Source organism: Theropithecus gelada, chromosome 1 (genome assembly GCF_003255815.1).
Source record: "Theropithecus gelada isolate Dixy chromosome 1, Tgel_1.0, whole genome shotgun sequence".
Lineage (NCBI taxonomy): Eukaryota > Metazoa > Chordata > Mammalia > Primates > Cercopithecidae > Theropithecus > Theropithecus gelada.
In genome coordinates this window covers 217,613,647-217,641,471 of record NC_037668.1, presented here as the reverse complement: position 1 = coordinate 217,641,471, position 27,825 = coordinate 217,613,647, and the positions used below count along the sequence as shown (strand labels likewise).

The 27,825-nt window shown below is 37.7% G+C and overlaps 1 protein-coding gene across 2 annotated transcripts in view; it reads left to right on the top strand.

The window, feature by feature from the left end:
• The first annotated feature begins 2,569 nt into the window (after positions 1-2,569).
• AKT3 (AKT serine/threonine kinase 3) overlaps positions 2,570-27,825 on the top strand; it is a 361,197-nt gene continuing 335,941 nt past the window's right edge. Inside the window, exons 1-2 of one of the 2 annotated variants that reach the window (XM_025361843.1) lie at positions 2,570-2,779; positions 13,758-13,915. In XM_025361843.1, coding sequence (XP_025217628.1) covers positions 13,870-13,915 — 46 coding nt within the window. In that variant the 5' untranslated portion in view covers positions 2,570-2,779; positions 13,758-13,869. Of the gene's footprint in view, positions 2,780-13,454; positions 13,496-13,757; positions 13,916-27,825 lie in introns of those variants that run through there. The other variant, XM_025361849.1, reaches the window with a different exon arrangement.

Genomic DNA, 27,825 nt, shown 5'->3' with positions numbered 1-27,825 from the left:
CTATTGAGAAATGTTAATCTTAAGAGTATTTGGTGTAATAAAGAATGAAGGCGTTCTTTGCAAAATTTAGGAGGGACATTCCCAGGGATGAATATGCTGGCTGCATTCCATATTATTGGATGTGATGACAAAATAGGGAAGAAATCTAGCACACACTCTGTATGGAGTACCGACACACCACAATCGGCAGATTATGCCAAATTCATATCGGCATAGTCTAACAGAAAGAACAATGTTATTTAAATAATAGTCCTAAATAATAGTAATTCGATAATAAGATCAAACATGCTTTTATTTTGGAAACTTATGAAACTACTATAGTCCACAAGCAAAAATAAAGCAGAAATAAAAACTTATAATTCTTCAAATTCATGAAGCCGAGAGTATACAATCCATTCTCATATACTGAATTTTAGGGTTTAATCCATCTAAGATTTAATGCAATCTGACCAGACTGGGAGAAATATTTTGAGGTAGTATGGCTCATACGACACATTCAGTTCTTGTAAATATATTGACGCTAAATTTGGGAACAAAAGAACATCTCACTGATAAGAGGTATCTAGCAATTCAGTAATTCTGGATACCCCGACTCTCAAAAGTTAAGTATTCAAAGTTTCAGACACTCTTTTTAGTGCTGGTGTCATAAGGGACTACTTTCTTAAAAATAAAAAGCAAGTTGGGGTACTATGGAATAAAAATATGACCTATTTTTGTGTTTTACAGCAAGAAACCTGTAACCCAGTAATTTTACCAATAGTGACTGTGAGAAGTCTGATAATTATGGAAACACTATGTATATTTTATAGATAAAACGAAAATAGGATGAAGTCTGTTTATTCATCAGCTCATAGCATGCTGGGAAATGCGGGAAAAGGGGAAAGGCACGGTGGAGGACTTTCTCAGATGGACTGTGTTATCTCAAAACGGCAAATTTTGCTCCAGGGTGGTCAGGGAAACAAGCTTCCCTTACAAACGGATAAAACTGATTTTTTTTTTAACCCTTTTATTTGGTTTCCTACTCCTGTCCACAATCCCAACAGATGCACAGTTCATAAAAGATGTGAACCTCGAAGTATAAATATTAATACCACACAGTACATAAATACCAGGGGGGCTATAGTATAAAAAAATGACTACCATCAGAAAGTTGTCATGACATAGAAAACAGAATGAAGTGCATGTCAGGAGGAGGAACTCTTCTGCAGAAAGAAGCCACATATATTAACAAAAATGTTGCAATGGGGGAAAATAACAGGTACATCAACAAGGCTAGAGCCACGTGGTGCGATAATAGGGATGCTGACCAGGTGTTTCCAGAAGCGACAAAACTTGTAAACTTTTGTAACTTTCTAAAGTGCGCTGCATGGTAAAATATGGTCATTCTGCAAAAAAGTGTCCCCAATGCAGTCTCAGAAGTCACTGACTTCAAAATAAAGAAACAGCCTCTTCGTACTGAATGTAGTACCTCGTGGCTTTCCCAAAGTCATTGAAAACGAATATCCCTAAAAAGGGTGTGATTTTAAGAGTGAATTACCATCCGCCCGCTATCTGTGTACCGAGTGTGGACGAATGCTTGCAGCGAGCGGGGCGGAAGGCTGTTCGGAGAGGTGTTCTTGGTCTGCAGTGGTCTCCTGGGATAGTCAGGAATGGTTCGTGCTACGAACTGACCCGGGGTCCCTCTTCCCCGAGGTGCAGTGGGTGGGGTCGGCGCCTGGACCGCTCCGCGCTCTACGGTTCCTTCCTCATTGGGCACCGCCCACCTCGTGGGCTTCCAGGTGCGAGCGCTAGCGCCGGGCCCATCTCCCCGAGGGGCCGCGGAGGGCCGGAGGAGACGCCCGGGGCCTGGCGGCGCGCGCGTCCGCGGCCAGGGCGGGTGGGTGGGTGAGCCGAGGAAACGGCGGGGCCAGGAGCCTCCGCTCCCAGGCCTCGGGTGCCCGCCAAGGGCCACGCGGGCGCGGGGGAAACCCAGAACTTCCCGCCCGGGAGCGACTGCCCCCGCTCCCGGCTCTGGCTGGCTAGGGGGATGTTCTCGCGAGAGGAGAGGGGGCGCGGGGCGCCGCGGGTTTGGGGGCGCGGGGAAGCCTGAGGACGAGGGCCGGGCAGGGAGGGGAGCAGAGGCGGCGGGCAGGGCCGGGGACGCGGGGAAGCCGCTCCCGCCAGTCGCCGAGAGCCAGCCCCTGACGTCAGGAGTTTTCCTCAAAGTCAACAACAAGCCCCGCGGCGGCGGCGAGAACCGATCGGCGGCGGCCCCGAGCGGGAGGAAGGAGGGGGCGGGGAGGCGGCGGGGGTCCCCTCAGCGAGGCGCAGCCCGGGAGGAGGCCGCAGACCCCCCCTCCCCGCGCCGGGCGCGCCCCGGGGCCCAGAGCCGCCGCCCCGCCGGCGTGACCCGGCCCCCGCCCGAGCGGTGTTTTCTGATGATGAATTTGTAGCCGATATCCGATTCCCATGTAGAGTCTCCGCCTCCTCCTCTCCCCGCCGCCGCCCTCTCTCCTCCCTCCCCCTCCCGCCGCCGCCGCCGCCTCCCGCTCCAGCTCCGCGGCCCGGCCCGGCCGGCTCCCTCCCTCCCTCCCCTGCAGCCCTTCGCTTGCCCTCCCGCCGGCCGCACCGGGCTCCAAGAGGCCAGAGGCTCTGTGGGGTGGGGGGAGGACAGGAGGGGAGGAGGAGGGAGGGGGGACCCCCGAGTCGCCCCCTCTCCTCCCCCCGCCCCCCCCCGGCTCCATCCTCCGCCGCCGCCCGAGCAGCTGCGGGGCCGCCGCCGCCGCCGCCGCCTTTGCAGGTAACAGCCACCGCCCCCCACCTCGCCCCCTCCCCGCCTGGCCTCCACTCCCTCCGGGCCCCGGGCCCCGGTCCTCCCTCCCTGCCTCCCTCAGGCTGGGGATGGCGGCGGGGTGGGGTGAGGCGGGGGCTTCTGGGTTGTCACCGCGCCGGGGGCGTGGGCGGGGGCTGGGTCACCGGAGGCTTCGGGCGTGGGTGTGGGTGTGGAGGCCGGGGGATGCCCAGCGCGGTTGACACCGACACCCCCAGCTTTCCGGGGGAAGGTGGGGGGCGGCGGTGCGCAGCGGGCCGGGGGAGGGGTGTTCCCGGCCTAGCGGTACCGTCTGTGTCTGGGCTGCCCCGGCCCGGCGCCTCCAGTCTGCGCAACTCTCGCTCCTTCCCCTCTCCCCTCCCCGCCCGGGCCGCGCGGCGTGGGGAGGGGGCGCCCGCCTGGACCGGGGGCGGCGGCGAGGTTATATAACGCGTGGAGCGCCGGTGTCAGTGTGTTTGGGTTGGGGGGAGGGAGCCGTCTGCCGCGCGCCCTGGCGCTGAGGCTGTCTGCGCGTGGGGTGGGGTGAAAGCGAGGATGCACAGGCGTCCCTGGGGTCTCCTTCCTTTCCCCACCCTTCCCCGCCACTGGCGCGCAGGAAAAGACGGCACCGGTGGGGTGGGGGGTGTGTGTGTGTGGGAGGTGGGTAACGTGCTTCTCTGTGTTTTTAATAGTAGTGGGGTTTTGATCCGCTTGGGAGTTGTGTGCTAAGAATAGAAATGTGCGGAAGATGCTGGGTTTGGCTGATCCAGTGATGCTGTCGCTGCTGGCGGCGGCGGCAGCTCTGGCTGCAAGTAAACAAACCAGCCTCTTCCTTGTCCACCTCCTCCGGCGCATCGGTCCGCATCAGCCATGATGCCGGTGGGGCCCTTCAGAGCCCAAAGTTGAAGTCCAGCTGGTTGCTGTGTTGACCCTGACGCCGAGGCGGGGTCGCCCCTTGTTTGGGATTTCCCGGAATCTACAGTTAGCCTAGAGATAAAGAATCTCGTTGGGGCCAGGTTTTTCCAATACTGGTATTTACTTTTTGTGTTCTGAAAGCAGAGGAAATGCTTACCCATAAGTCAAAGCTGGGATGCTGACATTTCTTCCATCAAAATAATGTTGTTATGAAAATAAAACCAACTCAGTTCACCAGTGTGGCATTTTGGTTGAAAGCCTGGTAGTTTGCAATTGATGAAGTTTCCAATTAGAAAGTCAACAGTAAAACCTATGCATCTGTATTGGGTAATTTCTAGCTCTAATAAAATGTTCACACTTTGAGTTTATTTGAAGCTGAAGATATAATGGCTTTTTGTAGTTAATACATCGACAGTTGTCTCAAGTCAACAGTTGAGACATGTGTTCCATATTTGGTAAAGCATGGTCGTATATATCTTTTAGTACTATAAATCACTAGGCAACCACTGGGTTTTGTCAGTGGTTGAAACTGACAAATGAGTGAAACTCATTGGTTTAGCTTATATATTTACTTAGGAAACCGAAGGTGAAGAGTCTAATAAAGATGGTGTAGGAAATGAAGACTAGTCTTCAGAACTCGAGTATCACTTGCAAAATATGTATAAACGAATACAAACATTCCAGGAGGTGGTTGTCTAAAATATGAAAATATTTTATAATTAAAATAGCAACTTACTACTAAATTACTAGTTTTCCAGGGTTTATGATTTAATGCACAATCTCATGCAAGATATATATCCGGACTGTAATTGTTTTCCTTTTGCCAGTACATTATCTTGACTTGGAAAGTTTACCAAGGAGATTGTACTTGAAAGTTTACAGGGAGATAGCACTTGAAGATCTTTTTGTTTTCCTTACTGGGTTGACCCCAATATCTTTGATTGGCTTTAGGTTCCAATTTTAAAGTGAGGGAGAACAAATATTACATAAATGAGACAATGTTGAAATTTAGATGAATGTAGGGTTTTAGTTTCCAGATGTGTGTTTGTATTGTGGATTTGCAGCATGTTTTCTTAGCATTTTAAAAATAGTCCAAAGTAATCCTGCAAAAATTACGAAATTATTATTTGTATTCATTTGGTTTTCTTTCCATAATTATTACTTGAGTGAATTGTTATCCAATTTAAAATTAATTTTCGGATTGATAATCTTGACATTGACTCTAAGTTGTATATATCAGAGCACTTTTAAGGTTCTGCTTTGGACTTTTAAAAAATTTTATAGATGTAAAATATTTTAAATAAGATTATATTTAACAAATACTGGAGTGTGGACTGTGCTGGTTTAATTAAAAACTTTTAATATTTACATTTCATTCAGAAAATCGCTGTCAGAAGGAATTTGTTTTCAGAATCATTGCAAATCTAAATAAACGTGTTGATTAAACTTACTAGGGAACAAATGAACTTAGGGTAGAGTCTTGTGGAAAGTAAGGATTTATTTTTTAAACTGTAGCTTTTGATGTAAACATATGAGGAATTTTCTTATAAAAATTCAGTGGAAATTTCCAGCTGTCTGGGTTCCTTTAAAATGAGGAACCTGTTTTACAAATTGATTTTGTGGAAGTTTAGCCTTTACTTAAACTTTGTGTATTTTCGTGAAAAGATAGCCATGCTTTCTTTTGTTATTACATCTTTTAGTTCAAGAATTTGTCCTTGGGAAGATAAGGCAATCACTGTTAACCACTGTTAATTGGATGTTTAGCATGATTTGATAGGAGCTTGTTTTTATAGTGTGATTAAGTTTTAAAGTGTTAAAAAGAAAAATTTAAGACTATCTTAGATTTGAGCAACAAAATGCAAGAACTGCAAAACCATTTTCTTTTTTTTTTGAGCAAATCATTCTTGTAATCTGACTTGCATTTTTATTTTTAAGTTAATATGCATTAATAATACACACAATTTTTGTTAGAAGATTTGTGTTACTCCAGGTTTCAGCGTCTGCATCAGTATTTTAAATCCTGGTCACACAGCATACCTTCTTTTGGAAAGATAGTCCTGAATCTTCTGACAACAAATACTTTGCCCTGATCTTTTACATGTGATAGGATTAGATTCAGTTTAGAGTTATTGCTAACAAATGCCTGGTGAGCAGTTGCCATGTGCCAGGCACTGTGATACGTGCTTTACCTGTATTCATTTAATCTTTCAAACAACCCCTGCTACACTTTTGAAAGTGATTTTCACATAAGAAGAACTTATTGTGGCATTCTAAAAATACCTGTTATTTAAACTTCCCTAATTTTACAACACTTTTAGTGTTTTTCTTGTTTGTACCTAATATTAGACTTAACAGTGACAATTCTAAATTTGCATAATTTGGTACAATAATTTCCATAGCATCAAGTTAATAAAAGTGTATTGACTGGCCCATTAACATCCCCTTTCATTTGTTTAAAATGCCAAATTAGATACCTCAAATGTTTACATACTTTATTATAGCATCATAGTCTTTCATCAAATTAGATGTAAACTCATTTTCTTTGCCAAGTAATCCTTGAATACTAATGGGTAGATAAAATTAATATATGCTTCTTGACTTGTTGATGTGTTTTTTTAGTTCTGTTTCTTTTCAGTACCCTATCACCAACTATATATATTTCTCATTTCTAAATATTATGAGGGGAAAGTAAAAAGATTTACTAGAAGAAAACACTAGAATTTCAAATGAGAATTCTTCTTCCCTATATTAGATAATTCCTATATATATGGATGGATTTTAAAAATTTATAATTAGGGAGATTGCCAAGACAGATTTTAGGAGGATTTTACATGTATATTGGAATCTATATTAGATAAGAAAGCTTCTGACTATATTTGGGGGACTAGAGATAGGAGGGGAAGGAGGATAGTATTTTTCCAATAACGGAGCTTAGCCCAAATTTTGTCTTAATTCAAATGCTGTTTGAATGTTTTATCTTCCCATTATAAAACTTTTGAGGACATGAACTATGTATGTATAATCACGTCTTTCACTTATGTTGCCATCTATATATGAAGTAGATACTCTGCAGATTTTAACTTGCAGAATCATAAATATTAGCTCTGGAAGAGCTATAAAGCTATTCCGAGTTCATCTAATGCTACACTTTTATTTTTATGGCTCAGGAAACTGAGGCACAGATAATTAAAGTGACCTTATACAGCATCACTCTGGGTGGGGCAGGGACTCAAGTTTCTTGGTCTTTCTGGTGCTCTTCCTAATGCACCATTGTGATGAACCTTGTTATAGGATTCCATACCTATTGGTTAGCTCAGTTTAATCTGGGGGTAAATTCTGTCAAGCTGATTCTTGGTATTTAATGGACCATATATCATTTGCATTTTATATATATGTATGGATTTCTTAAAATTTATAATTAGTCTCCCAAAACAAATTTTAAAATTGTTTTACATGTATATTAGAAAAATATGACCAACTGTGCAACCACATTCTTTTTTTTTTTTTTTTGGAGACAGGTTCTCACTGTGCTGTGTCACCCAGGCATGGTCACCACTCAGCACAGCCTAGATTTCCTGGGTTCAGGTGATCCTCCCACCTCAGCCTCCTGAGTAGCTGGGACTGCAGGTGCCTGCCACCACTTCCCAACTAATTTTTGTATTTTTGGTAGAGATAGAGTTTTGCCATGTTGCCCAGGCTGGTTGTGAACTCCTGGGCTCAAGTGATCTGCCTGCCTCAGCCTCCCAAAGTGCTAGGATTACAGGCATGTGCCACCATGCCTGGCCACCTGAAGTTCTTTTAGTAGCAGTCCCCAACCTGTCCATGGTATTATAGATGCCTTCACATAGAGGCAGCCTACACTTTACATGAGAAATGGAGGGAATAATTTATCAATAGCTTGTTCAGTGATTTAGGTGAAACAGGAATCTAATAAGCATTTTTCTATTAGTTTCAAATTAAAATATTAAGTATATCACGCAGTACAAGGTGCTTTTTTATTTTTAATAATCGTGTTGATTGAAATGGCATTCAGATGCCCTAAACAGGAGTAGGGAAACGGCCAGGAAAATGCTTCATGTTTTTGTAGAAATGTTTTAAAGTTAATAAAATCGATTTTTTAGAATTGGCAGTTTGGAAGAACTGATATGTTGTTTGAAAGTTGGAAATTTTGCCTATTCAGGTATTTTGCCATATTCTGAACCTCAGGGAAGTTATCTATAGAAAGAGCTTTAAGAAAATCCCACAAAGTGCTCTTTAGAGAGAAAAGATATCCAAAGTATATTGTTTATGTGGCTCACTTTCTGTATATGGTATATATTTTTTTAACAGGATAACAACTCTGAAAATAGGGACAGACTGCCTTGGAATTATTTGAAGTACAGAGCAAATTACCTTGAATTTCCTTTACATTTCAGAATGTTTCTTGTCCCTCAGATCCTTCTAAAAGTTTGATATAGCCCTATGTATTTATTATGGTATATATTAGTTTCACTTACTTCTTGAAATCAGAAAATGCCATAGAATTATATTGTGGTTACCCTTGACCATCATTTGTTTTTCAAACTAGCAACATTCTGTTGTATTTGAACTTCAGATGTCCTTTACTAATTCAGTTTGGCTATCATACATAAATAATATTAAAAAATTGTAGGAAGCAAATATATTCTACATGGTATTAATTACAAAGAGTTTAGAGAAAGTTGTATTATTGAATTGTATTCTGGCGTTTAACTTAGAAATTCACTTATAGGAAATTATTAACCTATGAATGTTGTCCTTATTCGTAAAAAAAAGAGTTGGGAGCCTTTTAACTTTATGTAAACCTACTTTTAGTCTTCTGTTACTTCGTTTGTGATGCCTTAGTTATATTTAATTTTTAATTTATTTAAAAATGTTTTACTTTTTGGACTTTTGAAAAATCTGATACAGAAAAAATGTTCAGAACTATTTGCAAATATTACATGTTTTTGAGAGTTCATATTGTGTTACTTGGTAGAAAACATAGCAAATTGATGGAAGACTTGCAGGTAGTCCCTTTTTTTATTTGTTGCTAACTTATTGTAACTAGGGGAAGTAATGTTACTGGTTGGTCACAGGTTCAAAATTGTGACTGTAATAGCTACAGCACAGATTTGTTTTTTAGAGTCAAATGAATTGATATATGTGAAAGCTCTTTGATAAGTTACAAGTTTGGACAAGATTTTTAAAGAAATCAGTTAGTTTTTCTTACCAACCTGTAATAGTCCTTGTCATGGAGTAGACAATCAATACATAATTTATTGACTGAATAAGTATATGTATGTTACATATTTTTTTGAGTTAATATTTTCAAAAGATGTTTGAAGAAATTTACTTTTTGCTTAAAATTGAATGGCTGGTTACTACAAGCAAACGTGTCTTTTACAAATTCTTAAAAGTATCATTAAGAAAATATGCCATTCTTTCCCATTTTTCTTCCCATAATTGATCATTTTGGTTAGCTTAATGCTATAATATATATCGATATATTGATAATATATCGATATGTATTTATAATATTGATGGTGGTTTTGCTTGAAGTTGAAACTTAATCTCAGCAAAAATGGTGAAAAGCTATCAAGAAAAAAAGGATACATTTATTGTGTTCTAGTCCTTGTAATTAATGGAGGTCTATAGGAAACATACCTTAAGGAATAGGGCACAGTATTTATTATCATTTTAATTATAATTTATATATAAGTGCTTCTTTAATGTTTAAATTCAGTTTCATTTTTAAGATGGCTTAAGACCATTCTCTCTACTAATTTATATTTGTTTGCATAGCCTGTTCTTTGTTAGTTATCTCAGGCCGCATCTTCATCATTCATCCACTCATTCATTTGTTCCATATTTGCCAGCATGTGTAAGTGCTAGGCAGTGTCAGATTGCTTTACTAAATTATAATGTGATTGAATGAAGTAAAATATGCAAAATGTTTTGTAAATTATAAAATGATATTCAAATGCTATTACTGTTATCAAATTCTCAAGCAGTCAGTTCTGAATGAAGATACCTTTCGTGTAACTGTTTTAGGAGTAAAATCTAAGTGGAATCTGTCAAGAATTTTGTGTGAAACTTTATAAGAATGGGAAAAATTAAATTAGCAATGAAATGTTTAATGCAATAAGCTTAAAAGAAAAATAAACCCAATTATGTTATAGTTTGTTGGATGGAACACACTTGTAGAACAGTTAGGAATATAGAAGGAGGTGAACTTTTGTCTACCCTAGGAAACAGATGACAGAGTTCCAGCTCGTCTTGTGGATTAGTGTTTTTAGTTAATATGGAAGACTGAATGGGACAGTGTATGCTATTGTGCAGGAGTGTTGCTGCTATAGGAAAATTAAAGAACATGGTTTGCTGCTTACTAGTCAATAGAACTGTTTATTTCTAACTTACCTTAATTCCAGAGTAGTGTACCTATGACATCTTTCAAGTTATTTTCAAAGAATGTATCATTTTAGCCAGTAAAGACCAAGGGGCAATTTTTAAAGCTGAAAATTATGGGTAATATTTGATAATAGTTTTAAGTGAAAATGGGTAAAGCCATCTCTATAATGTATGCTTGGGTTCACTGCCTCTGATGAAGATTATAAATTCTGTCCTGTTGATTTAACATACATTTTCACAGTTTAATCTTACACATATGAACACTGATAAAAACATTTATCTAAAACACTAATTTTTAGAAACAGTTTCGTTACAAAACAAAATTCATTGTTTTTTGGGTTGGTCTGGATATTTCAGTGTATTGTTTTATTCTGAAGAAGTAATGTGAGTGGAAAGAGCATATGCTTGATTGTCTGGTCCTGGTTGGCCATTTGGTGACTGTTTCATTTTGGTCAAGTTACTTCATCTGTCTTGATCTCTGTTTCTTCAGATATAAAATGAGGTTCGCTCTAGCTTTAACATTCTGATAATAAAATGTTCACTTCGAAATACAGAATCAATTTTGTAAATTTTTTTTCAGTGTTCTTTAAAAAGATACTGTAATACAAGCCATTTTGATAGGAAAGTATGTATTTTATATATGTTTATTGGATATATATTGTTTTTTGTTATTACTCATTATTACCCTGATCTCTCTCTCATTTGCACTCTAAGAATAGTAAGATCTGAATTGTCTTTTACTTATGTTATATAGTTTTGTAGTAAAAAACCAAGAATGGCCTTAATAGATGTTGAGCCCCTTGCTACAAGTATTGCCAAAGAGAAGGGCTACAGTGCAGCTCTTCTAGAGATACCATGCACCAGTGTCTGCCGGTATTTGACTTATAATTCTTTATGCAGTGTAAGTAGTTAACCTTTTCAGTTATGTAGCTCTATATTATGTAGGCAGTTGGCCATGTTGGATTCTTTAGGATGTTACATCAAATTAAAATGATGTTTAGATTCTTTATTGAAGGTTTTTTGGCTTTTTTTTTTTTTTAACGTGTGTGGTGAAATAAGTCTTATTATGTGGCCATTTCCTACGACAGTAATAAATTTAGGCTTTGCTGAGGTAAAGTTATACATATTTCTTTTAGAACCTTTAATATGCCAATAGTGACGTTTCAAGAGAATATGATTTGTGGAATTTCCCACTTACTAGCCCAGAGGATTTCTCTTTTTCATCTTTATTTTCATTATTTTTCTAGAATTTCTCTAATTTAGTATTCTGTCAAACAAATGTATTTTGGGAAAATACTTCCAGATTCTAATATCCCTTTTTTTTTTTTTTTTTTTTTTTTTTTTTTAAAGAGACAGGGTCTTGCTCTGTTGCCCAGGCTGGAGTGTGTTGGTACAGTCATAGCTCACTGCAGCCTTGAACTTCTGGGCTCAAGTGATTTCTCCCACCTCAGCCTCCCCAGCAGTGGGGACTGCAGGTGCATGCCTTGATGCCCAGCTCATTTTAAATTTTTCTTTTTTTTCTTTTTTCTTTTTTGTATGGACATAGTCTCACTTTGTTGCCCAGGTTTGGCTTGAACTCCTGGACGTAAGTAATCCTCCTGCCTTGGCCTCCTAAAGTGCTGGGATTACAAGCTAATATCCCTTTTTGACTCTCCACAGCAACAGACTCATGGTGATTTTGAGGAGTCTCAGCCTTACCTATAGGTTCTGCCTGTGACCTCATAATACATGAGGCTGGTGATCTTGCTTTCAGCTACATAGCTTTTGTCAGTTTATTTAGTCAGGCTATATAGAGAATGTTTAGTCTTGATTCCTGACTGCTAAATGGTTAGGCTCCACACTTAATTTGCATTGAAGGAAGACCTGTAATCTAATTTAGCACTAGGTTGGGAGTCTAACACTGAACTTAACTGCTGTGTATCATTTATCACAACCCAAGTTGAGAGAGTATGTTTGTGTAGTCCATCTATCCATTTTTCTAGTTATCTAAAATTTATGCATATGATTCTTGACCACATAACACTGGTGTACCTGGACCACATTTTTTGGTCCCCTTTGGTGCAAATGGATTTACTGATGTCATGTTGGCATTTTCCTTTTTAGTTTGAGAGTGACAATAAGCAATGACCCTGTAAAACTCATTGCTGTATATGGGAGGATGTTTTTGAGGACTTTCCTGCATACATCTTACGAAGAAGACCCCTGGGATAAATTTGATTTTTGTCCCAGGAAAAGTTGTATTTCTTCTGAGGAACTTTTTTTCCTTTTTTAAAAAAATTTGTGCAGCGTGGACAATATAGGGGGACCCTATCTCTACAAAAATTTTTTAAAAAAATTAGCCAGGCATGGTGATGCCTGCCTGTAGTTCAGCTACTCAGGAGGCTGAGGTGGGAGGATTGCTTGAGCCCCAGTGGAGACTGCAGTGAGCTATGATTGTGCCACTGTACTCTAGCCTGGATGATGGGGGGGAACCCCATCTCAAAAAAAATTTTTTTTGGATACTGTAAATAGGAAAACCTATTGTATTATTTGCATTGTCTTCCCAAGAACTCAGTGCCAAATTTGTGGCTTATCTTTCCCCAATATGTGTGCCTTTACTCTGACTTCTTTTTATCTTAAGGCAGTGTAGTTTTGGAATGCAGGCTCTGGAGTCAGATAGCCTGGTTTCAGATCTTGGCTCCACATTTACTAGGTGTGTTGAAATGGAGCAAGTTGCTTTATCTGTGTGAGCCTCAGTTTCCTTATCTGTGAAATGGAATTAATAGTATCATCATAAGGTTATCAAGATCACATAAGACTAATAGATGTAAGCATCTGTAACGGTTCTTGGCACATCTTGAATACTCAATATTTTTTTCTACTTTCATATTCCCTTTGTTTCACTTTATAAGTACATAGCATGAAATCAATTATTTTTTAATCTCCCTAAAATATTTCTTGGAACAGGCAGAGTAAGAATACATAAATGATGATTGGGCATTTTATATCAGTTAAAGTATTCACGACTGGGTGTGGTGGCTCATGCCTGTAATGCCAGCATTTTGGGAGGCTGAGGTGGGTGGATCACGAGGTCAGGAGTTCGAGACCAGCCCGGCCAATATGGTGAAACCCCATTTCTACTAAAAATACAAAAATTAGCCAGGTGTTGTGGCACACATCTATAGTCCCAGCTGCTTAGGAGGTTGAGGCAGAAGAATCGCTTGAACCTGGGAGGCGGAGGTTGCAGTGAGCAGATATGGTGCCACTGCACTCCAGCCTGGTGACAGAGTAAGACTCCGTTTCAAAAAACAACAAAAAGTATTCACAATTAGGGCTATTAACTTTTATTCTCTTCCCTCTTTAGCTCAAATACACATCACCAAACAAATTTTCTGTATTATTTGGGTAGGCGTGACTGGTTTTCTTAAGACTTTTGTTGCAGCCTCTTAGGTTAAAAGTTTCACTATCATTTGAAATTGGTCACAAGACTAGGGAAGTGCATTCGTTATAGAACTATTTAACAAATAAGTTCCCCAGTTTGAAGAGCTAGACTTTTATGTGAGGTCAGGCCAGTTGAAGACATTTACAAAGAATTAGTTGTTTGTTATTGCTCTGTGAGTTGCAAGAATGGAAAAAAAGAAATTCTTTCTTCAATACTTCCTTCCAGGCTGAGTCATCACTAGCGAGTGGGAAGGGCAGCAGCAGCAGAGAATCCAAACCCTAAAGCTGATATCACAAAGTACCATTTCTCCAAGTTGGGGGCTCAGAGGGGAGTCATCATGAGCGATGTTACCATTGTGAAAGAAGGTTGGGTTCAGAAGAGGGGTAAGTGCTCCACAAACCAAAAATAATACGGTTGGTATGAGTGCTAGCAGTGAGTGATGTCTTAGAAGTTGATCTTTTTTCTGATGCTGTTAAACTGTGACATGCTATGTCTAGTAAGGGAGAAATGATATATTTAATACGTGTGTTAGGAATTTGCTTGTTATTAAGGGATTTCTTTGTAATTCTTGATTTTGCACATTTATAATCTAGTTAGGTTTGACTTTCTGGTATGTTGTGTGTATGCATGTTACAGAAAATGTTGTATTTTCCTGTGGTGTCTACAGGTTCTATAATCTGGAGAGATACTTTTAGAATCATTTAATATATGTAAAAGTACTATCCTGTATGCATTTAATCACATGTAAATAAGAGAATTAAGCCAGTTTGAATGGCTGTACGGGAGTGGCTTAAAGTAGAAAAGGGGAAAGGGTTCACCCACAAATTCATGGATTAATCCCATAAATTAGGTAAGTAAAGTCCTGACGTAAAAGGCCAAACGAGGACAAGGATTTTGTGTGTGTGTATGTTTATGTTTAATTTCATATTTTTATTTTTCATTATCTAGGTTTAGTATACCTTGTTTACTCCTACTTTAGATAAATAACTTAAGCACGTTATTATTTTTTATTATTAAAGGAAGAACCCTTCTATGTAAAGCTTGGTTTATCATCTGTGAGATCACCTGCTTATGTGGTCAATGTATTTATTAGAAATTTAGAGTTTACATTAGTTGCTAGGCAACTACTGTTTACCCACATGGCCAAGTTGAGTAGGATGAGGACTGTTCCATTCTCAGAACTTTTTAGTTCCTGTATATCTACTGCATGGTTAAAAGTTCCCTCCTAAATATTGATTTTAATACTCTTTGATGGGCTGTAGTAAATACCTATGCTGAAAAGCTGTTGTCATAGTTAAATGTGATTATGAATTATTTTTTAAATGAGACTTATTGAGTTGTAACTTCTGTAATAAAATTAAGCAATGTAAAGTTATAATTCGATGAGTTTTGCCGGATGTATACAGTAGTGTAACAAACACTCTGATCGTGATATAGTGGTTATTTTCGTTACCCCAAGAAGTTCTTTGTTCTCCCTTTGCAGCCCAGTCCTCATCCCTTAACCCTGGCAACCACTTTATCTGCTGTTACTATAATTGCTTTTCTAGAATTTCGTATAAATGGACTCATGCAATACATAGTTATTTTGTGGCTGATTTCTTTTACATAGCATAATACTTTTAATATTCATCCATGTCTTGTACATCATTAGTTTTTTTTATGGTTGAGTAGTAGTTATGGTCTGGATATATCACAGTTTATCTGTTAATCACTTGCGGACATTTGGGCTGCTTCTAGCTTTTGGTTAGTACTAATAGAGTCTGGACATTTGAATTCATGTCTTTGTGTAATGTGTTTTCATTTGTCTTGGGTAATAACCTAGGAATGATATTGCTGGGTCATATGGTAAGTGTATGTTTAACTTTATAAGAAGTGTATGTTTAACAAACCGCCTAGCTATTTTCCGATGTGCCTGACTATTTGTATTGTCAAGTGTAATTTCTTTCAATGTCATTCTCCTGTTATAAATTGGGAAAGCATTTTCAGATTTTAGTGCTTTATAAAGGGTTTTCTGGTTTACTTTTTAATCATATTTATATTATTTTCCTACTTTTTTTGGAGGGGGATGGCAAATCACTTGAACCTTTTTGAGTTTTACTTTACTAATCTCTAAAATCTGCTTTCACAAGATTGTTTTGAGGGTTAAATGAGATGATGGATGTGGATGTATTTTGACAGTTCTAACACAGTGTAAGCTGTTGCTATCTCCACATGTTTATCAAGGATTTAGGATGATTCTTGAGTCTGTTTAATTAATTATATCTTTGAAATACCATAATAGAAAGTATTTAGTCCATGGATTATGGAAAAAAAAAATGAATAAGAATTTCTCATCATTTTTCCTGTAGTAGTCAGGGAAAGGGGTTCTAATAATGTGTGTTTATTTTGAGATGAATAGTCGCATAAACATAAGAATTTGAATAATACACAAAGGTATAAAATGAAAAATAAAAAATCCACTCCCTATCTGTTCTACCTCCTTTGTCAGAGATAATTATTTTAGAACTTTTTTCCTATTTTTAATCTTATCATTATGCCAATTTTTAATATAATATAGTAAACTTTAACCTTCAGTAACCTAATATCTCCCCATTGTGAAAAATAGAAGGATTTAACTTTTAATACTGATTCTACCATCTTCCTTTTATTTATTTTTTGGTTGCCTGTATGATTAAACTTACAGCTGTTTGACAGTTAACTTCAGAGTGTTCAGACATTGTCTCTAAACTTGTCACTTCATAATTTGTAAAAAAAATTAGCTTTCCTCCTCATCTTTCCGTTGAATTCCTCACATTCCCTTTCCAGATTGTCAACTATAACATCTGTTTTATATGTCAAGATTTATAATAGTTATACTTGCTGATTCTGAAAAGCAGTTAAAATATTACATTATATAAATAATATGGTTAAACAAAGTGGTATGATGAGATTCTTAGAGAGCGAATGGATTTATTTTATTTTACTTTAAGTTCTGGGATACATGTGCAGAACGTGCAGGTTTACTGCATAGGTATATATGTTCCATGGTGGTTTGCTGTACCTATCAACCTATCACCTAGGTTTTAAACCCCCCATACATTAGGTATTTGTCCTAATGCTCTCCCTTACCTTGCCCCCCACCCCCGACAGGCCCTGGTGTGTGATGTTCCCCTCCTTGTGTCCATGTGTTCTCATTGGAGAACAAATGGATTTCTTACACTCTTTTTGTACTCCAGAGCTGCCATACTTTAATTTGGTTTCTAGTTTGGACTGTGGCTATTTTTCCTGGTTTTTCTTTATTATTTTTTTATTTTTTTTGAGACAGAGTCTCGTTTTGTCACCCAGGCTGGAATGCAGTGGCGTGATCTCGGCTCACTGCAAACTCCACCTCCCGGGTTCAAGCAATTCTCCTGCCTCAGCCTCCCAAGTAGCTGGGATTACAGGCACCTGCCACCATGCCTGGCTAATTTTTTGTATTTTCAGTAGAGACGAGGTTTCACCGAGTTAGCCAGGATGGTCTTGATCTCCTGACCTCGTGATCTGCCTGCCTTGGCCTCCCAAAGTGCTGGGATGACAGGCGTGAGCCACCGCACCAGTTCCTTTTTCTGTATTTTCTGTTTTTTTTTTTTTTTTTTTTTTAAGATGGAGTCTTGCTCTCTCGCCCAGGCTGGAGTACATTGGTGCAATCTCAGCTCACATCCTGTATTTTCTAATTGCCACATTTGCCTCCTGTTGGTAGAAGAGTTCATGCCTTCATTATGTCACCTGGTTGTCCAGCTTTTTAATTGTACTGTTTGTTGAAATTCTAGTATGAAGTTACTTCTTTTTGGATATGATGCTCAACTAACATCATGTTATTTGATTTAATTCTTGGACAAATTCTATACTTTCTTAGATCTTACATCTTTCCATTTTCGATTTGTTTTACCATTCTCTAGAGTACTTCCTGAAGTAACTTTTTCGGGAGGAATGTGTGTGGGTGCTTGTCAATGTAATGTTTGAAAACGTCTTTTTCACTTTCACATCTGATACATACATTGGCTGGGTATAGAATTCAAGTTTAAAATAATTCTTTAGAATGTTGAAGGTTGCATTCATTCTGCTGCCTTTTAGTAATCAGTTTTACTGATAAGGGATTTGATGCTATTATGAACCATTTCTTTGTAGGTAACTTGATTTTGTTCTCTAGAAGCTTTTTGTGTTGATGACTCCTTCCCCTTGGAATTATAAAATTTAAGGAGGATGAGTTACAATTCTTTTTAAAATTGTTACTTATTTTTGAAATTAAAAATTTGTTTTTTTAGAGATAGTCTTGCTGTGTTGCCCAGACTGGATTTGAACCCCTGTACACAAGATCCTCCTGCCTCAGCCTCTCTGAGGTAGGACTACAGGCTGTAGTCCTTTTTATATTCATCCTATAAATGTTGGTGAACCCTTTGAATATGAAAGTCTAGGTTTTTCTTCCATTCTGGGAAATCTTCTATAATTCTTTGATTACTTCTTTCCTTGTATCTTCTCTGTTTTTATTTTTCTGGAGCTTCGGTATAATTTTTCTTTCATTTTCCTTGTCTTTTCCTTTTCTCTCTCTCTTTTTTTAAATGGGAGATTTCCTTTTTCTTCCAGCCCTTTACTGATTTGCTTATTTCAGCTGTTACTTTATATTTCTGGGAACTTTTTCTAGTTCATAGTTATCTGCTTTTATCTTATAGATGTAAGCTTTAATATTGGGACACTACATAGATTTCACATTTTTTTCTCCTCTTTGAATAACTCTTTCAATTTGTTACACTTCTTTTTTGGGTGGTGTTTTCTTCACATGTCTGGTAATCTCTGTTTGCCTGTACATTTATGAAAAGTACTAGATTCACTAGTAGTACCCTCTTTTTTTAAATTTTTGCCTGTATTTATAACAAGTTAGATTCACTGAATGAGGATTTGTGATGGTAGTAATTAACCATACTCTTGAAAGCATTCATTGAAATACTAGGGGAAACTAAATTTGACATTTTTTTCCTCCACTATTTTTAATTTATTTCTTTAGAGATTTTCAGTATTATTTTAACAATAATTTTGTATTTTAGTCAGCTAAACTTGATTATATAGTTCATTGTAATTTGGCTGAATTTTGGTTCAAAGAATTTCTTTCAGAATAGCATTATTATTGACTGCTAATTTATCCTGGGCAGAATATTATCACTTGAACTTTGGTGTACTCATCTGAAAATAAATATGATAAGATCTGCCTTCTTTACCTCACAGTGTGGTTTTAAGCTTTATGAGATAATGTGCATAGAGGAGTGTTTTAAAATTATGTGCTCAATAAAAGATATTGATATAGGCCGGGCGCGGTGGCTGATGCCTGTAATCCCAACACTTTGGGAGGCCGAGGCAGGCGGATCACCAGGTCGGGAGATCAAGACCATTCTGGCTAACACGGTGAAACCGCATCTCTGCTAAAAATACAGAAAAATTAGCTGGGCATGGTGGTGGGCGCCTGTAGTCCCAGCTACTCGGGAGGCTGAGGCAGGAGAATGGTGTGAACCCGGGAGGCGGAGCTTGCAGTGAGCCAAGATTGTGCCGCTGCACTCCAGCCTGGGCGACAGAGGGAGATTCTGTCTCAAAAAAAAAAAAAAATTGATGTAATAAAGTTATAATATAGTTATTACTTTGAATATTAGTCGTTTTTCTTAAGACTACATTTAGGCATCAATTCTTGTTATCTCCTTTCCAGATATAATCTGATTTGTACTTTTAATGTGAATAAGTTGCTTTTCAGTAAGTATCTTCTTAGAAACTAAAAAAACGGGCTGAATGGTAAATATTCATTATTATGTAGGGTAAATGGTTTCCTAACCTTGGTTATTGGTGATATATTAATAGTGAAATCCTTTTTTTACACTTTTCTGGACAGTGGAAAATGATAAGTACTAATTGAGAGAACACATTACCATAGTATTGTTAGTGTTAGAAATGGCAGTGAAAGAAACATCATGGAGCACACATCAAGTAGAGGATTGTCTGCGTTTTCCTCCTCGACGGATCCAGGACAGTTCCTTACAACTTGGTTGCACATCAACATGGGAGGCGTCTGTGTGTGTATTAAATACTTACCAAATTATCTTGCTCAAAGACGAGCCTGTACGTGTGTTCTAGGTGACTCTAAATCTCCAAATTCGATTTCAGCACTTCTCTTGTTTCCCTTATAGCTAGTGGTAATATTTGCTATGAAGGTGTTTGGTGTGTTAATAAAGTAGGAAATTTAACCAGTTCTAAAGGTCTAAATTATAGAATTAAATAAATTGCAATGGTATTAATTAAGGGCTTATTATAATTTATTAACTTTCATTTGCTTAATAAAACTTTCATAGAAACCTAAGTAGTCTTTTATAAATGTGGAAAGCTAGTTCCTTGATAATAAGTTAAAATATAATATACAACTCATCAATTCATAATGTTACTGTTTTGAGATTGGCATAAATCTAAGAGGTGGTTTTTGTCATTAAAAGCATTTTGATGAAAATGCTGCATGCAAGTGTTATTTTATTCTACTTTTTGTATTAGTATCTAACAGATTGAACTTTCATATTGTATTCTCTATGTATAACCAGTTTTGGCTTTCAGATAACTTTTTCCCTTAGTTTTCCTTGTACTGATTTTGTCCTTTGAATAATATTTTTCTTATATTCCATGAAATGGTTTATTTAGATGAACTACAGTGTTGGTATCTGGTAATTCCAGGGTAAAAATTTTATGTCTGTGAGTTGTCTCACAAGATAGCTTAATTCCGCTCCACAAAATATACTTCAGCAACATAAAGATCGTGAGCTTGATTATGCGGTAAGATGTGATTGTTGTTATCTAGTCAAATTTAACAAGTTGTTACAGAAAGCAAAATTTACATTTTTGAGTGTTTATCTAAGTCCAGGGGCCTTTTCTTCTCCTTTATTTTGTACATGCATGTGTTTTTTTTGTTCGTTTTTTATTCACAAAATGACTTTAGAAATAAATTATAAAATGATTAGTAGAAAGAAAATGACAGTGTGATTTCCTGTTTACTACCCAGCAGCAAGCTTTTTCCATAGAGAGTAAAGAGCTGTGGTAGTGACTGTGTAAACCACATGGTACGTTAGAGAAGCTCACTTTGACTGTTGAGGTTATACATGGAGAGTAAACATAAGAAAATTAAATTTATTTTCTAATGGTATTGAAACTCTGAGATTTAACTAATGTATTTACAATACTGTGAAATTAGCTTTTCTTAGAGTTTCAATATATTATTTTTGAAAGTTTCAACCAATAGAATCACATGGAACAAACCATCAAATAAGCTTTCATATGCATTTTAGAGTTATTTATAGAATTGTAAAGTTGCTGTTACACACACGCTTGCTCCTCAATCAACAATCAAGTTTTATGTATTGATTTTGTAAGTTGAAGTCTCATGAAATTCAATTAATGTTAAAGATTTTCTACATAGATGGTCAAGTTATCTGTAGACATCCACAGTTCTGCTTTTTCCTTTCCAATCTTTATGCCTCTAATTTCTTTTTCTAACCATATTTCACTGGATAGGACCTCTAGTACATTGTTGAATAAAAGTGGTAAGAGTGGATATTTTGTTTTATTGCTCATGTTATTGGGAAAGCATTTATTTTACCACTTAAGTGTCACATTAGCTGTTCCTTTTCTATTGCTGCCCTTTATCAGGTTGAAAAAATTCTTTACTATTCCTAGTTCGGATAGTTTTTATCATGAGTGGGTGGTCAGTTTTTCTAAAGATTTTACTGTTTCTATTGAAATGGTCATTTGATTTTTTTCATTTTATTCTGTTAATATGGTAATTACTTTCATTGCTGGAATAAATTCCATTTGGTCATGATGTATTTAAAAAATATATTACCGATTTGGACTTACTGATATTTTGCTAAGGGTGTTTTGCATTTACAAGAGTATCGATCTGTAAATTTCTTTTCAGTTTTGATGTAATGGTTATGCTGGATTCATATAATAGGTTGGGAAGCACTTGTTTCTCATAAGGTGGATTGTATTTTTTCTTCAGTGTTTGACAAAATGTATCAGTGAAGCCATGTGGGTTGGAGCTTTCTTTGTGGGAAGATTTTTGATAATAAATGAGATTTCTTTAGATACAGGGTTATCCATATTTTCTATTTCCTCTTGTGTCATTTTTGGTAAATTGTACTTTTTAAGGATTTCCTTTTCATCCAAGATGTTCCTCTAAGTTACTGGGTGTAAAGATTTTAATATTTCCTTATCCTTATTTTTATTTTTTTAGTAGAGCCAAGATATGCTCCATTGCCCAGTCTGACCTTGACGTCCCTGGCACAAGTGATCCTCTCACGTTGGCCTCCCAGAGTGCTGGGTTTACAGGTTCCCTTATCTTTTGAATGTCTGTAAGATCTTAGTGATATCTCCTTATTAAATCCTGATATTGGTAAATTATGTACTTGCTCTCTTTTTTTCCTTTGATAATCTTGCTAGGCGTTTATTCATTTTATGAAACTTTTTTTTTTTTTTGAGACAGAGTCTCGCTCTATCACCAAGCTGGAGTGCAGTGGCGCAATCTCAGCTCACTGCAACCTCTGCCTCCTGGATTCAAGCTGATTCTCCTGCCTCAGCCTCCTGCGTAGCTGGGATTTACAGGCATGCACCACCATGCCCGGCTAATTTTTCCTTTTTAGTAGAGACAGGGTTTCTCCATTTTGGTCAGGCTGGTCTTGAACTCCTGACCTCAGGTGATCCATCCACCTCGGCCTCCCAAAGTGCTGGGTTTACAGGCATGAGCCACTGCGTCCGGCCAACTTTTTAATGATTTTTAAAAATGATCCATTATGTGGTTTATCATTTGGTCTTTTATTTTTTGGAGGTATAGTGTTATAAATGTCTAGTCCAGATGATTGGTAATGGGTCATAATCTTCTGTGTCTTTACTGACCGATTTTTTTTCCCTCTAGTTCTGTCACTTAGTGTTATAGTCTCCAACTATGATTGTGAAATGTATCCATTTCTCTCTTTAGTCTACTTTTTACATTTTATATATTTTGAAGCTCTATTATTATTGTTTGAAGCTCCTTTATTGTTATTATATCCTCTTGATGTATTGCTGCTTTTATCCTTATGAAATGTTCACCTTTTTCTCAAGTGATACTCTTTATCTTGGAATTCAGTTTGTATGATATTAATATAATCACTCCTGATTTTTTATGATTAGTATTTGCATCTTATATCTTTTCAAATATCCTATTATATTTAGTCTTTGTTTTGTATTTAAATTGTTTATCTAGTAGACAGCATATGTTTGGGTGTTGCCTTTTTTAAAAAATCTGATTTGACAATCTTTACCTTTTAAATGGGAGTTTTTAGGCCAGTCATATTTAATGTAATTATTGATATGATTGAGTTTTCTGTTTGTGTCATGTGTTCTTTGTATCTTTTTCCTATTTTTTTTGCCTTTGTTAGGTTTTAGTATCTTTTCAGTATCCTATTTTATCTCCCCTATTGGCGTGTTATTTATGCGTCTTATTTTAAAGCGATTAAAAAATTTATGGTTAATGTTATTGTTGGTGTGGTTGAACTTAGGCATATTGTTATTTTTTTTAAAAAAAATTCCTCTGTTCACACTTTCTTGTCTTCTTTTGAGTTAATTGAATTTTTTTCAGTATATTCCACTAACAGTATGCATTCTCAACAGGAGTGGTAACTCTCCTGTAGGGCAATCATTGGTTCTTGGAAGAGGGTACAGAATATCCTTTTATACTACAATTGTTTGGGGCTCTCCAATCACATTATATAAACAGATATATCTGTGGTATTAACATTTCTTGGTGGGGAACGGAGTGATTTAGAGGGAGTTTTCTAAAGAGACTCCTTAGGTGAGCCAAGGAAAAAACTTTGATAAACAGTTCTGTCGTCATTTTAGCTTGCATTGCTTTTTTAGGTATGGTTCTAAGGTAGTGGAATACAGAATACATGTGCAGGTTTGTTATATGGGTAAATTACATGTTGTAGGGGTTTGGTGTACAGATTATTCCATCATTCAGGTAATAAGCATAGTACCCTATAGGTAGTTTTAAGATCCTCACTTGTCTCCCACCCTCTACCCTCAAAATACATCCTTAGTGTGTACTCTCTAAAGAACAGCCAGGGTGATTTTGGTCCCCAGAGGACATTTGGCAATGTCTGGAGACGTGGGGGGGTGGGATGGGGGGGTGGGATGGGCGGGTGGGATTGCTACTGGCATCTAGTGGGTAGAGGCCAGATATGCTGCTGAATGTTCTATAATGGATGGAACAGTATCCCACGACAAAAAATTTTCCTGTTCAAAATGTTAGTAGTGCTAAGGTTTAGGAACTCTGTTCTTGAGATTACAATATTCATTCTTAATTTATTACAGTCTATATAGGGTTAGTATTTTACTGCTCCATATAAAATATAAGACTCTTGGAATACTATGTTTATATTTGCCCCCACTTCTGAGAGTGCCTTGTGCTGTTGTTCTCCTGTATAGTATATCAACATGTTATAACCTCTGTGTTATAATGTTACATATTTTTTGCTTTATTCATACGTCTTTTGAAGAAGAGCAGGAAAAGTATGGTCTTTCACACTTATATACCTATTTGCAGTTAAAAAGTTTTTTTCCTGTAGATTTCATTTTCTGTCTGATTTTTTTTTCACCTGAAAAACTTTTCCTTAGCATTTTTTTTTAAACTTTTAATTTCCAGAATACACGATGGGTTATATGTTATATGGGTAAATTGAGTGTTGAGGGGGTTTGGTATACAGATTATTTCATCATCCAGGTAATAAGCATAGTACCTTATAGGTGGTTTTAAGACCCTCACTCTTCTCTCACCCTCCACCCTCAAAATGCACCCTCCGTGTATACTCTCTAAAGGACAGTGTGTACTCAAATGTGTACTCAATGTGTACACAAAGTACACTCTCAGCGTGTACTCAAAACGTTGAGTATACATTGTCCATGTATACTCAGTGTTTAGCTCCCATTTACAAGTGAGAACATGTAGTATTTGGTTTTCTACTCCTTCATTAATTTACTTAGGTAATAGCCTCCAGCTCCATCCATGTTGCTGCAAAGGACATGATCTCATTCTTTTTTATGGCTGTGTAATATTCCATGGTGTGTATGTACCACATTTTCATCTGCTGTTGATGGGCATTTAGGTTGATTCTGTGTCTTTTCTGTTGTCAGTAGTGCTGTGACGAACATATGTGTACATGTGTCTTTATGATACATGTATGATTTATATTCCTTTGGTCATATTTTTGATAATGGAATTGCTGGGTCGAATGGCAGTTCTGTTTTAAGTTCTTTGAGAAATTGCTGAACTGCTTTCCACAGCAGCTGAACTAATTTACATTCCCACCAGCTATCAAATTAGAATCCTATATACAACTTAAAAAATCCTTCAAAAATGAAGATGAGCTCAGCCACAGGGGCTCAAATTAGAATCCACACTATCAAATTGGAATCTATATACAATTTTAAAAATCATATATGTGTCTGGCTAATTTTTTAAATTATTTTTTATAGAGATGGAGTCTCAATATCTTGTCCAGGCTAGTCTCAAACTCCTGGCCTCAAGCGATCCTCCCACCTTTTCCTCCTAAAGTGCTAGGATTGTAGGTGTGAGCCACTGTGGCTGGGCTCATCTTCATTTTTGAAGGACTTTTTAAATTGTATATAGAATTCTAATTTGATAATTGTGTTTTTTCATCATTTTAAAGATGTCGTTTCATTTTCTTCTGGCTGCCATTGTTTCTGATGAAAAGTCACCTGTTGTTATTTTGACTTACTGTTTCTTTATATAGTCATGTGCCATTGATATGGTTAGGCTTTGTGTCCCCACTCAAATCTCATCTTAAAAATTGTAATCCCTATGTGTCAAGGGAGAGACTAGGTGGAGGTAATTGAATCTTGGGGGTGGTTTCTCCCATGCTGTTCTCGTGATACTGACTTGAGTTCTTATGAGATCTGATGGTTTTATAAGGGGTTCTTCCCCTTTCACTCGGCACTTCTCCTTTCTGCCGCCTTGTGGAGAAGGTGCTTTCTTCCCCTTCACCTTCTGCCATGATTGTAAGTTTCCTGAGGCCTCCCTGTGAGTCAATTAAACTTCTTTCCTTTGTTAATTACCCAGTCTCTGGCAGGTTTCTTTCTTTCTTTCTTCCTCCTTTTCCTTTTCCTTTTCCTTTTCCTTTTCCTTTTCCTTTCCTTTCCTTTCCTTTCCTTTCTTTCTCTTTCTTCTCTCTCTTCTCTTTCTTTTCTTTCTTTTTTAAATGTAGAGTCTTGCTCTATCACCCAGGCTGAAGTGCAGTGGTGCGATCTTGGCTCACTGCAACCTCTGCCTTTCAAGTTCAAGCAATTCTCCTGCCTCAGCCTCCCAAGTAGCTGGGACTACAGGTGCGTGCCACTGTGCCTGGCTAATTTTGGTATTTTCGTTAGCGATGGGGTTTCACCATGTTGGCCAGGCTGGTCTCAAACTCCTGACCTCAGGTGATCCACCCGCCTCAGCCTCCCAAAGTGCTGGGTTTACAGGTGTGAGCCACTGGCCCCAGCCTCGGGCAGTTCTTCATAGCAGTATGAAAATGGACTAATATAGCCATATAATGATGTTTTGGTCCGTAAGAGATTGCTAATGATGGTGGTGCCATGACATTATAATACCATATTTTTACTGTACCTTTTCTATGTTTAGATATGTTTAGATACACTAATACTTACCATTATGTTACAGTTGCCTACAGTATTCAGTACAGTAACATGCTGTACTAAGATCTCCCTCTCACTTTCCAGCTATTTTGGCAGCTCTGAACTCTGTCTCTTCAAACTAGTAAGACTGTGGCTTTCTGAGTTCTAGCCATTCCACTCTAGTTCCAAGGAATGGGAGAGCGCCTTGAGCAAAAAGCCGTATCAGTGCGAATCTCATTTGGAGTTCCCTTCTTTACAGTCAGTTTCCTTCGATTTCTGCTTGCTTTTGCAGCTTTTCTACTGCCTTCAAATTGTCATTCTTTATATTTTATACAGAGTTCATAATTTTATATGTAGGAGGGTTAGTCTGATACAAGTTACTATACTACTGGAAGTGAAATTTTGCTAGGTATGTGTTTTGATGTATAGATACACAAATTTATTTAAGCTTCATGATTCACATACTGTTGTATTCCAATTTAATGCTTAAATTATGAGAAGTTTATGAGAAGTAGGAATGCAGGTTATAAAAATATATCAGAAATTATGAGGACTACAAGTTATAAGGAGTATGAAACCAATAGTTTAAACCAACTGAGTTCAAATCACTTACCTAGAAAGATAGCTTTTTCTTAAGCTCATATGTAGAATTTCAAGCTAGAAGAGATTTTAAAAGTTATCTAGCCTTTTTTTTTTAATTTTTTTTATTTTAATAGAGATGAGTCTTTTTGTGTTGCTCAGGCTGGTCTCAGACTCCTGGCCTTCAGAAGTCCTCATGCCTCGGCCTCGCAAAATGTTGATTACAGGCAGGAGCCACTGTTGGTGGCTGCTCTAGTCTTACATCCATTCATTTGACAGATTTCAAAACTGAGGCCATATTTCAAGTTAGGTATAGAGCCAGGACTAGTTACCTGAGATTTCTTTATTGCTGATCTTAGGTACTTCGTATTTTGTTTCTTTCTTGACATTTAGAAATAGATTGGATTTCTTCAAAAAATATTTTGTATCTTGTTGGGGAGGGGCTCAGAAGTTTTAGGTGGAAAGATTTAAAATCCTCTGAGTATGGAAAAGGGGGAGTATCTTCCACCTTGTGGAATCCTCATACTGTTTGAGTAATATTATTGACTGTTCTACTTCCCAGTGGAGAATGCAGAGAAGCTGTACCTCTTGAACGTGTGTTTTCTCTCTTTGAGTAAGTGTTTCCATAGTTACTATATCCTTTGACATAGAGAAACTTTCTTTAGTTTGTGTTAGCATTTTATAATCAGTCACATTACCTTTTGATGTGTGATAGCCCTGCACCTACCACCAATTTTCTGTTTTTGGTTATGCTAGTTTTTCTGCTTGGCATGTTTTTTCCCCTCTTTTTAAGTGAAAATCTCCTATGTTCTTCAAAGCCAAATTATACCCAGATCATGGTCTTACAAAATTAGAATGATTTCTTTTGTCTGTATAATATTGCAACAATTTCCTGTCTTGACCTCCTTATGACTTTTTATTGCCTTATTACGTAGATGTGTTATTTCTCCTTTCTGTTGTAAACTCCTTGACAGCACTGTGTCTAATGCAACTTTATATTTTATACAGT